Source organism: Panicum hallii, chromosome 1 (assembly GCF_002211085.1).
Source record: "Panicum hallii strain FIL2 chromosome 1, PHallii_v3.1, whole genome shotgun sequence".
Classification (NCBI taxonomy): Eukaryota; Viridiplantae; Streptophyta; class Magnoliopsida; order Poales; family Poaceae; genus Panicum; species Panicum hallii.
Window position 1 is genome coordinate 30,532,219 of NC_038042.1, and position 11,884 is coordinate 30,544,102.

The following is an 11,884-nucleotide window of genomic DNA, read 5'->3' on the forward strand; positions in this document are numbered from 1 at the left end:
AATTAGTTGCCTTGCCTTGCCTAATTATAGAAGCACACAGCACTTGCCAGAAAAACCGAGCCGATCCTGATCCTGATGGAGCATCAGAAGTCGAAATCCATGGAGATAGACAGCGCCATGTGGCAGTCGTCGGCGCGGCTTCAGGCCACCGGCAGCGACGAGCTGGGGCAGTCCTGCAGGGTGTACTGCCCGGCGACGGGGAGGGTGCCGTTCGTGTGGGAGGACGAGCCGGGGAAGCCCAAGGGCTCCGCCAGGATGGATGTCGTCCCGCCGCTGTGCCCCTCGCCGGCCATGCAGAGCGCGCGGATCGCCGGCCGGCGCGACCGGAGGCGCAAGGGCAAGCAGAGCGACGGGACGGCGGCGGGCTTCGAGGGCTGCATCCCGCTGAGGTTCCACCTGGGCCGGGCGATGAAGAGGTGGGTGTGAAACAAGTCCGGAGAAATCATGGGATTAGATGTGTACATGCGTAATAGTAGAACGATACATATGCTGAAAGCTTGCAACGGGTGTAAAGCAAGTAATGAAACTTTTAAGGCTTGTTACGTACATGAACCAATCAAGTTGGGAGATAACATCCAGATTCAGATGCATGGTACTGAACCTTATATTTCAAAGTTGATTCTTTCACCTTTTCAGACTTGCAAGCAAAGGGATACCAGAAATGCACGGTAAAACAGTAACGTCTGCAATAATCTGGAAGAATTTTGTCTAAGATTTGTCGACACCATTAACCTCTTATGCGGACACGTTCATAGGGAAAAGACACAGGACCCTAGATTGCTGATTGCAACTTAGCTATATGACCCCACCCAACTTGCAACAAACATGGCTCGTTGGCAACAGATTTAGCTTGAGCAGAAGACGACGATTCCAAGTTTCCAACATCTGCTAGTTTTTTTTATTAAAGTGGTGTGCAATATTACATCTTGAGATTAATTACGCTTTATGCTGTCAATACGCAGATGATGAAACGTGCAGGCCTTGTTATAAAAGCATGGCTTAGGTCTATCCAGCATGGCTTTAGCCAGGAGAGAACTGAGGGAAACAAACATACTATGTTATCTCTTGTGAAACCCTTATGTTTCGAACAGACAGCAGCACAGATGCAAAGTGTTTGCTGAACAACGGAAGACAGCAGCCATTGTGAAGTATCAAGATGACAGCATCAGCATATAAACTGTTATTTCCCTAAACACAACATAAAAAAAAAGGCACTGTACCTGCAATTCACAGTTCATACCTTCCATTGGACAATTTATGGTCATTTCGCAGAAGTTAGACGTGAAACAAACCATTGCAGCATAAATCAATATAATAAAAATCTAAAACCATATAAGCAACTAGTCCTATCACACAATCCAACCATAAACTGCTAAATCTGCCAAGGTACTAGATCCTGGATCAAATGTAGTCTACACTTAACGTTTTTTACCAGAGTCGTTCTACGTAGTATTGATGGAACTGGCACTAAAGATTCCAGCAAGAGCTCAGCAAAATCTTGGAAAATTATAATGACACTGCTGCAATCACGACCATTACCAATAATTTCATTGCAAAGCATACAACTAAATGAATAAGTTGTTTCGCTTGGCAATCCATGTGGTGCATGCCTGATGTCCTGAAACAAGTGCTAAGAACCAAACACAAATGTAAGCATAGGAAATACAGAAACAAAGGACTGCACAATCATTGCTTGGGGCTCACCAATTGCATGGAGAAAGCCAGAAACATCATGTAAAGTTGTAAACCGATAGTTTCAAAATGAGCCACCAAATTCTGTTTCCTGGAATGCCGACAGAACAAACGATGACCAAAGAAAGGATAATGGAGAACAGGATATCAGTCTACATAGTTTTGCGAAGTAACTGGCCGTCAAGGTTATACATGTCCAGCAGTAGTTCATCTCCAACACTGCCAAGTAACAGAGTAACCGCAACCCGACATTGACACATCTTTGCATTGGCACATGATCCTGTAAAACATACAAAAAGAAGTTGATATTATGCAGGAAATAGCCAACAAGTTAGCTGGCGAAAAAACTAAACCCTAATCATCTTTTATAACAAAACGTAAATAGAGACAATAACAGTTAACTCTTGATGACAGTATTATTGTCTGGGGATATAAATACTATACATGACAAAAACATAGTTTGTTACCATGAAAGTTGCATCATAAGAGTCATCTCACCAGGAAATGTTAATATATAACAGAATTATTAGGTATCATAGGGATTGGCAATAGTCTGAAAAGTCCCTGAAAGAGAAATTTCAATGTAGACGGGCTATGAGAACCTGAAAAACTAGGTGGTTCACTTTTAAGGCACAATAGGCATAGCACATATAACTTTAACGTAACTTAAGGTACAATATGAAATGGTCCAGGAATAAATGTGCAACGCATCCACAGGAAAAAAAACATGTATCTAGATAACCCGTCACCATACCAGCATTCTTGAATTAGAAATAAAATTATGCACATTCTATCCCTAAAGTAGCAACCCAGATAAACTTATAAGTGCATTCACAAAGGTCATATCCCAAAAACAGCATCAAGAAAATGTGAGATGTGAAAATTAAATAGACACAAATTACACAATGCCCTTAGCTAAAGCGGGTAAAGATTATGCAAGACCACCCAAAGAAACAAATATCCTAGAGAACTCTTATGTACCTTCAATCAGTTGTACAGTGGATTTATGTACAAAACTAGTTTGGTTTGCTTAACATTCAAAATGATCTGGATTGAGCCAAATCCAAGAAAATCAATACTAGATGTTCATCAGATCCATATCTAAATCCAAGCATACAAAATAAAATAAACTTTTTGGGAGGAAAACCATTGATGTGGATTAGTTTATATATTCTCTTTATTCCATTGTAGTTGGTCTTATAACATTATAGAGATTTGATATGCAAAATCACATTGCACAAAACAGAAGTAAGCTATGATTTCTTCCCCCAACTTTGACTGCTGAAGTGAACACTTGCTCAAGCAATCAACAAGAAAACAAAAATGGTGTAAAATGTTAAGAGATCCCGCAGGGAACCAGCTAGGATAGGAGGGATTTGGACGGAAATCCACAGGATTGAGTTTAAATTTAAGCTAAAACTAGAACAATAAAGAAACAAGATATGTAGAAACAAAAGAGATCTAACAGACTACCTATTTACTTATATTTCATCAACCCAGGACTATATATTCTACATCATTAGTTCCTCTGTAGTCTCTACAACCTATACAAGTGTCCTCATACTTATAGAACTGATCGGTAGACAATCACTCCAGATCAGTAAGCAACTCACTAACAGTGTCACAATCTTTTGACCCCCTCTCCTCCCCTTGTAAGGCGCTAATCTTCTATGTTTACATACTCCATACATGAGTTCGCCCCTCTATCAGTTTTAAACCTTTCCACGCCTTCCATCTCTCAATAATTGTGCTAAGATTCAATTTACAAACATGATCATCTAGTATTATTAATACTCACTAACCATATTAGACAGGCTAACTAGATGCCAAACAGCACGATATTTGGCCATCCACGAGTTTGCCTGACACTGTCAATTGGGTTTTGTACATTCAGTGTAGCTCAGCTAACCATAACACAGTAATCCATAGTTTCAATAGCTATATTTCACCAGATTCCAATACAGGCAATCAATACATGACCATTAGGGCACAAAACAATTACATCCCAGATATTACCCAGGGAGCAGATGCCCAGGTTTGTCATACATGCAAGCAGTACTCCTAAAAAGACAATCACAATCACTTCCTAGTTCGTAGATTGGAAATTACCCAAACAATTCAACATGAAATTCTACAAACAATAGAACCACAACTTATGTTTTTCAGCAGGGTGCAAAATCGAGCGGCAATAGCTAGTCAATTAAATGCTAATTGAAATAATTCTAACTATCAACATAGGGACAGGGAGAGATCCAGACCTTTCCCATCCTCAGCGGTTCCGCTCCAGCGGCAGGGGCCGGTTAAACCCACCGCGGCGGTTCATGTACTGGCGCGGCTGGCGCTTGGTGACGACCCGCACGCCACTGACGTCGGCATCGGGCACGTGCTTCCCCTTGGTGGAGTCGAACCCGACGGGGATGCCCATCATCTTCATCATCTCGAGCTCCTCCGCATCCACGTCCCCGTCGCCCACCGCTGCGACCGCGGCCGCTGGGTCCCCTCCGTCCTTGGGTGGCGCGGGAGGATCGGTGGACTTCTTGTCCTCCCTGTGGTGGTGGTCGGCGGCGGCGGGGGACGCGTCGCGGCGGCGCTTGTGGCGGCCGGCGTCAGGGGAGGGGGACGAGCGGCCTCGGTGGGAGTGCGAGTGGTAGTGGCGGCGGTGGGAGCGGTCCCGATCTGCTGACGGGGAGCGGGACCGGGAGCGCTTCCGCTCGCGGTCGCGGCGGCGGTCGCGGTCTCGGTCGCGATCCCTATCCCTATCCCGGTCCCGATCTCTATCCCTGTCGCGATCCCGGTCGCGATGGCGGTCGAGGTCGCGGTCCTTTTCACGGTCGCGGTCGCGAGGCTTCTCCTTGTCACGGCGGCGGTCGGACATTTCGCCGGCGAGGAGGGGGAAGAGGAGAGGAGACGAGGTAGGGTTTGCTGGTTTCTCGGGGCTTTTGGTCTTTGGGGCCGGTATTTTCGGGCTTCGAAAAGCTCTTTGGGCCAAGTATATTTCGAGCTTCGAAAAGCTCTTTGGGCCAAGTATATTTCGAGCTTCGAAAAGCAGTGTAATGATTTTCGTCGGGAATTCCAAATAGATTGCATTATTCTTAAAATCATTAAAAATTCTAAAATTTATTTTCAAAATCACTGAAAATCTATAGTTTACTACTATTATACTTTAGGCATTTCCCGTGATTCAAATCCAGCTTCATCCAATTATTTTGGCTCTATTTCTAAACAAGGAAAAATGTAAAATTATTTGCAAGGGATTTTCATGGCCTAATCTTGATTACTGTGTACAAGTAAGAGTACCATGCATTTGGTCTAAAAAAAGTTTTGGCACAAAATGTTTGCAGCAAAAATTACTTGGAGGACAAGGAGCATTTTGATAGAATTTAAACTCAACCATATATTTGGCCTAAAAAATGTTTGACCTAAATCAACTGCCACTGCTCTACGTAACAATGCTATTTTGAAAAGATTCACTCCATTAGCCCAGACAGTCAAAGAAAAAAACATTGTGAAAATTACGCCTAGACATGGAGGGACCAAAATCACACAACACCATGATGCTCCCCGCTAGCCAGTGTTGAGCACCGTAGCTTTGGGGCTAGGGGAACCATGGGGTGTGTTTGGATGCCAAGCCTACCTGGCCAAGTCAGAATTCGGTTGTGCTATTGCTTGGTTTGTGGTCAAAATTTCTCAAGCCCCAGAATATTTTGACCAACAGAACTGCTCCTTCACAAAGCCACGGTATTTTTCTTCCCAAAAAAAACAAAGCCACGGTATTGTCTGGATCACTAATTTGCTCGCCTAAGAAATTTAGCGGGCCAAACTGAAGTCATGAGCTTAGGATAAAGTGTATTTACTCCAAGATAACAACCAAACTATTAGATAAGTCGTACTTTAAATTTACATTTTTAAGCTATTGTATTTTGTCAATTAAATCAACGAAACAAGATCCATCTTGATTATGTTGTACTTATGCTTGGCCACCATCCACACGTGTATAAGGTGATCTAATTTTGATCATACCCTGATTTTGGTTTGGCCAGCGAGGGCCAGCATTCCAACATACCCATGTTTCATGCTTCATGGATATCTTTGTGTGCATCTGTATTTGGTATATTAATTTAATCAGGCAGTTGGTATTTGGCGTGTCCATTGTGCATGGGCGAATAGTAAGGGATGCAGAAATAGTGTGATGATGTCCATAACAGTGATAAACAACCACATGCATGCAGAGTTAAGCCCTGTTTGGCGCGGCTCCGGCTTCCGCACTGTAGCAAGAGGAGATGGAAGATCCACATTTTGCAGCTCCACCGGCTCCCACTGAATTAATAAAAATGGCTCCGGCTCCGTAAAACCTTCAATGCTAGAGCTGTTTGGAAAACGCTTCTGAAGGAGCCGGTGGTGGAGCTGCTCATGGAGCCGCGTGCCAAAGTACCTCTCACACACAAGCACCGGCAACATACAGGGTGTGCTAAGCTAGTTAGCACCTTGCCAATCGCATGTGACGGGAGGGCCAGCTGGGTTGCGCTGGGTTTTATTTAGCCGCTTCCATGACATCCCACATGCTCTATTATGGGCTCCCCTGCAAAACCCGGCATTCGTACCAAGGACTTAATCCTCGACGCCTGGATTTCTGCTGTGCTCATCTCTGCAATTCTGCGTTCTCCCAGTCCATCCAGACAGGCGACAAAGAATGCAGGTGTACGATCACGGGCAGCAGAACGGCCAGGACGGAAGCTCAAAAGCACCGACGTTACCTGGACCAGGTCCCCGTGGAAATGACGATGGGAGATCTACGGCGTGCTTTGCATCGCAGGCCACACAGCACGCCACACAGCATTAGCCGTGGAAAACACAGGATCATGGCGGTAAACAACACAGGCAGCTTATAGAAATACTATTAGCCATTTCAAATGCGACCGATTTTGTGTTTTGACATAACCTTAGGATTACAGCAGATCCTGAACGGCGGAACAAAACGACTTCAGCGCCCCCTCCTTGATTCAGCTGCGGCCTCCAGATGCCTGGTGTGCGCGCGGTACAGACCATACACCTGGGGGGCGTTTTTCGACAGTAGAGACGACCACCTTTCAGGCCCCCACCAAAATGCAACAAATGGAACATGCATCCCCATACATACGCTGCTAACTACACATCTTCAACGCAAAACGAAGTTGCTGCAAAGGCGGACAGATAACGTGTAAATGATCAGTTAGATTGGAATGAGAGGGGGAAAAGGCAATTTCTGTTTTGACCATGTCAAGTTGCTTACCTTTCAGACCTTTTGCACTTTAGTAGTAGTAAGCTCCTTCGGCTTGCCACCTTTTACATAATCCACTTCCTGCAATGGAGTTTGTGGGGCATCAGAAAATATGTAATCTTACCTACCAAAATTCCAATGCTCATGCTAACTATTTGTTAAAATGGTGGATTAAGTATCGTGTTTCAGAGATCGGACGCCTAAGGCACACTCCAACATCCGACCAGTGCCTAACACTTTAGGACACTGATAGTCAACCAAGAAATTAGAAAACTCTACCACATTGCTGTATCATATGCACGTATGATAACAGGTAATGACAAAGGACACCATATCAGGTTCTACTGATGGAACAAAAAAAACTTGCATTTCTTAATTTTGTGTTCAAACAAATTTACATAAAAAAATTAGGTGGATATCATTGAAAGATAGATGGCAGCTGACTTGGTTAGCTCATCACTATTTACTAGGTGAAAGCTCAGTCTCAGTGCAGGAGCCATATGAATTTGTGAGCTCATTACCATGCTAATGCTATAGTGCTGTGATCGAGAAAAAGCACAAACTATTCCTCTATATCTTGGAAAAGTCAGTAATTTTAGACAGTATCAACATAACAAATCTGGATGCTTACGTTTTTTCAAATCTACGAAATAAGGGGAAAACAAAATAAATTTATGTCATATCAAGTTAACAGAAAACTCAGGTAGTAAATATAACACAGATTTGAGATATATGCTACTTTTATTGCATCTCAAGGATTCTGACATTTTTTGTCTTAAAGCCTGGACTGACAAAACAATAATGCTATTTTGGTATCATAACATTATTCCATTCATCATAAATACTATGATAAGTCAAAATACAGAAGGCATTAAGCCCTAAATATCCTAATCTTCAGGACATCCTAAGAAACATGAAATCATGTAAGTACTATGCTTGTGATGTCAGTAAGATATACGAAAATAAGTCAATTGAACATATGAGGATTGAAATATGGTACCTAAGAAGCAAAGCTAGTTCTATGAGGCTATGACCTAAGTAACTACTACTATGTATTGTGAATCTATCATTCACCCATTGAAAGCAGTCACCAGCAGATATCTTGAGGTTTGAGATGGCAATTACAACCATAGATGATCAGTAGCTACATTACACCACTACGAGAACTATTGGGTAAAGCAAGTAACCGGCGTATACTGTACAAAGCTTGGCTAGCTAGACAAGGGCTACAGTCTAAATGTAACATGCACTCGTGGTGAACTGAGATGCCAACAATATAACCAAAAGATGGTGCAGAGTAAAGTTCAATATAAACATTAAATAGAGTCATGCTGGAGCCTAGTTTGTAACTAGTTCAATCAATAGTGTAGCTTCAGCTACCATCCCCATCTAGGCATCTAGCAGATTTATCCAGTACACATAGGGAGAATAAAGTGAATTTCCTCACATACTGTTGCAGTTTGCAAAGTCATCTTCATTTAAAACTCAAGAAAAACAGCTACCAAAATTTTAACACATATTTATAATTTGCACATTTTCTGCATCACACTGCTCAATCAAACCTTTATTGCAAATTTGGAGTTTTGTCCAGTGTTCAGTAGCAGAAATGCTTAATGGGTAACAATAACTATAATGCCAACAGTAGTGCCAGGGGTGCTTCCTAGAATGCAAACATCATTGTATCAAAGATAAGTTTTTTGCTACCCACTCTATTGACATCAGAGTTTTTAACAGTTCACCATGTAATGCACTTATGTGTGTTGAGAGACAATAATTAACAAAAAGCACCAGTGCACAAAAGTTAAAACCAGGGAACAACTTTTCGAAAGCTCCAAAGTGTCCCACTCTAGACAATATGTCCATTCTTGTGTATAATTTATAGCCCAACATAATTGCCCATCATTCTTATAGTTACTAAATACAGGGTGATTAGGTATATATTCTTGCCTTGAGTTTTAGGCCTATCTTTGGTTCAACCTTTACAGATATTGCAAGACAGGGATTGACTTGAGCTTTGCTGAACAAGCACCACTACCACCACCATCTAAACACCCTTTGCATATATTCTCCAACACAAAAGCCTTTTTGGGCCCAAACAACACCTAACACCCACACAAGACACTCCAAGCATCTATAACACCGAGAAGACACTCATCCGCACTTTCATGAAGGCAAAGGTCGTAGGGACAGCTCCAAGTCTAGCACCTGCATGTAGAGCTCACGAGGCTATCTACAGAAAAGGCCAGAACACACGAATCATACCAACCAACATCGACCTGCACACAAACATCAAATGCTCCATCCACCTTCAGACATCATCGACAAAACAGTATCTCATCAGTGTTATAGATCCAGATCAGAGTACCAATTCGAGCAAATCAAACGAAACGACACGGATCGAACGAAATTCCAACCGAAATTGAACGGGAAATGTGCCATGCTGCTGCAGAGGAGAAATCGAAGAGCACTCACCTTGCCGGTAGCCTCGTAGTAGTCGTTGAGAGCCCACTGGTACTTGGACTGATCCAACCCGAACCAGTTCGCCACGTACTCGTCGAGGCTCGCGTGCGCTGCGACCACAACAGCGAGAAAATCCGAGCATGAGAACCCCCAAATCTCCCGAGAGAGAAAAAATAAACAATCCACCAAAATCACGAAATGCGGCTCACTCACCTTCCTGGACGCGCGCGACGGCGTCCCAGAAGAAGCCGAATGTCGATCCGTCGTGCTTGCCCCCTGCGGACGCCTTCTCGTACTGAGGCGGCGGCACCTGCACCGGCGGCGGCGCGACCTTCACGGGAGCCGGCGGCGGGGGTGGGGTGAACACCACCGCGGGAGCCGCGGCCGGGTTTGCGGGCTTGCGCGGCGAGGGCGAGGGGGAGGGCAACGGGGCCGCCCTCTGCGGGGTCGGCGTGGAGAAATCCGAGCGCGGGGACTCGGGCGGCGGCGGCGGGGTGCGCGACGCGCCCCGCGGCGTGCTCGTGGGAGACGGCGGCGTGATGAAGACGGTGAGGTTCCCGGCCCTCCCGATCATGGGCGGTGGCGGCGGCGACGGTGAGGACGAGGACCCCATCGCCCTGAGCTCAAGCGGGAGCTAGGGTTGGGTTGGGGCAGGCGGCGGCGTCGCTGCGGAGCGCGGCGTCTAGTGGCCTGGGGAGGAGAGCGAGAGAGGGGCGCTCGTGGGAAAAGCCCCAGACGCCATTGCAGACAAGGCAGCGGAGCTTTTGTTCGCTTCCTAAATTTCCCACTTTTTTAATATTTTTCCTCAGTTAAGAAACATGACTTTTAGCGCTGGCCACGGGTGGTCCGGGCACCGCGCCTTCCAAGGAGTCCATGAGTCCCGTTCGGTGGGTCCCGGGGTCAGTGGCCTTAGAGTTCGTGGGTCCAGAGTGGTGCGCTGGAGACTCGGTGCACGCGCACGAGATTTTACGCACGTATTTTCACCCTCTCCTTTTCCCCTCTCAAATAACGCGCCTTTTCGCGTTGCTTCTGCGCTTGCCTGAACCGCGTCCACGGACTTCTATGCTACGGGAGCGTCAGGTTGGGCCCGCGCGGTAGCGGCAAAGTTGTGGTGGGCCCGGTTGCGGTGTGCGAAGACCGGGTGTGTACGGGAAGGTGGTGAGGTGGGAACGGTAAAGGGACTTTGTCCTTGGATCCCACTTTGCGCGCAAGAGTCGATCTACTGGGGATGGCGTGGGGCATGCAAGATTACGGTTCTGCCCCTGGGGTCTGAGTGGATTAGCAGTGTCATGACACTGTAGGGGATGCTGTGGGATATAGGGCATGTAGCTGGCCAGCGGGTTGCTCACTACACTAGCTTTGTGCCTCCATTACTTTTCCTTTTCCCGTGAAATGTTGCGCTTGTTTTTTAAGAATGATTAACTCGTTAAATATCATATAATAGCTAATTTTTATAGATCTGATTTAGCTTTTTCCTTGTTGTTTATAATATCTACAGTATGAGAGCTATCAAATCTTGAGAAATAAAACTTCAGTAGTGTAGCAAAAACAAATAAATAAGCTTATTTTTACACCATAAAGGCAATACAACACAAGTACCATCAATTGTGCCAAAAAAAAGGTATACATGACATGAGACATCGAATTCTTAAAAGCAAGCCACACACTCATGTTCTCTCTCTCCCTCTCTCACATCATATTTCTTAGAGTAAAATAGATTAGCGGTTCTTGGACTTACCCGATAGTGCTGTTATTGAAATACATATTCCCTAAACTTGCTAAGTGTATCACTTGAGATTCAAATCATGCTAACTAGCAAGTAATTACACATACATATGGTACTGTAGCATGGAGTGGGGCTGAAACATTCCCATGTCATTGTCCGTGCTCCTAGCTGCAGCCGGTGTTTGAGTGCAATATTGACAAATTCGTGTTGATTAGGGTGATTTGTGCTTTTAGTGGCACACTTAAAAAGTTTAGAAACACAAATATGTATTTTTAGGATTTTATGGACCTAGATAATAACATGGAAAGAGTATAAGGATAGCTAATTATTTTACTCTTTTCCTTGACCTCTTGCGTGATCTAAACATGAACATGCTTTCAGCTCTCGTGTCCAACTGCCACTATGCTTGCTCATTGGCGATCACATTTCCAAACTGAATCCAGACATTTTTTTATCTAAATATGAAGCTATCATCGTCCTATAGTCTACGTTTTGCCCTAATGACCTATGCAACATTGTCTTGAATGGCAGTAGGAGCCGCCTCAAATCGGCCACCGTCATTGCTTGGTACTCCGTTCGTCCCTAAATAACTGTCATCGTTGGTGTGCGTGCCACAAATTTGACTTGGATTTGTAGAAAATACGTGCAATATTTGTATCCCCAAATAGATTTATTAAAAACTAGATTTAAAGATCTTTCTAATAATACTAATTATGTACCACAACTATTAATATTTTTTAATATATATT

General features: G+C 44.4%; 2 protein-coding genes across 5 annotated transcripts; both read right to left on the bottom strand.

Moving 5' to 3' along the window:
• Positions 1 to 1,036: 1,036 nt before the first annotated feature.
• LOC112903209 (U4/U6.U5 small nuclear ribonucleoprotein 27 kDa protein) lies at positions 1,037 to 4,663 on the bottom strand. Of its 3 annotated transcripts, none has more exons than XM_025972456.1 (4): positions 3,951 to 4,662; positions 1,885 to 1,972; positions 1,705 to 1,783; positions 1,037 to 1,630 (listed from the first exon to the last, which is right to left on the bottom strand). In XM_025972456.1, exon 1 carries the CDS (start codon positions 4,565 to 4,567, stop codon positions 3,962 to 3,964), a length of 606 nt encoding a protein of 201 aa, XP_025828241.1. In that variant the 5' UTR covers positions 4,568 to 4,662; the 3' UTR covers positions 1,037 to 1,630; positions 1,705 to 1,783; positions 1,885 to 1,972; positions 3,951 to 3,961. The 3 variants fall into 3 exon arrangements, with proteins under 3 accessions (XP_025828241.1, XP_025828236.1, XP_025828228.1); XM_025972451.1 differs by adding an exon at positions 2,191 to 2,256 and having other exon boundaries at positions 1,062 to 1,630; positions 1,705 to 1,972; positions 3,951 to 4,663; XM_025972443.1 differs by having other exon boundaries at positions 1,062 to 1,630; positions 1,705 to 1,972; positions 3,951 to 4,661.
• A 1,889-nt stretch (positions 4,664 to 6,552) lies between these two features.
• LOC112879011 (leucine-rich repeat extensin-like protein 3) lies at positions 6,553 to 10,186 on the bottom strand. 2 transcript variants are annotated; one of them, XM_025943327.1, is made up of 4 exons: positions 9,623 to 10,186; positions 9,422 to 9,519; positions 6,962 to 7,030; positions 6,553 to 6,866 (listed from the first exon to the last, which is right to left on the bottom strand). In XM_025943327.1, the coding sequence occupies exons 1-3, from the start codon at positions 10,020 to 10,022 to the stop codon at positions 6,965 to 6,967; spliced, it is 564 nt and encodes a 187-aa protein (XP_025799112.1). In that variant the 5' UTR covers positions 10,023 to 10,186; the 3' UTR covers positions 6,553 to 6,866; positions 6,962 to 6,964. The 2 variants fall into 2 exon arrangements, with proteins under 2 accessions (XP_025799112.1, XP_025799111.1); XM_025943326.1 differs by lacking the exons at positions 6,553 to 6,866; positions 6,962 to 7,030 and adding an exon at positions 7,051 to 9,255.
• Positions 10,187 to 11,884: the final 1,698 nt, after the last annotated feature.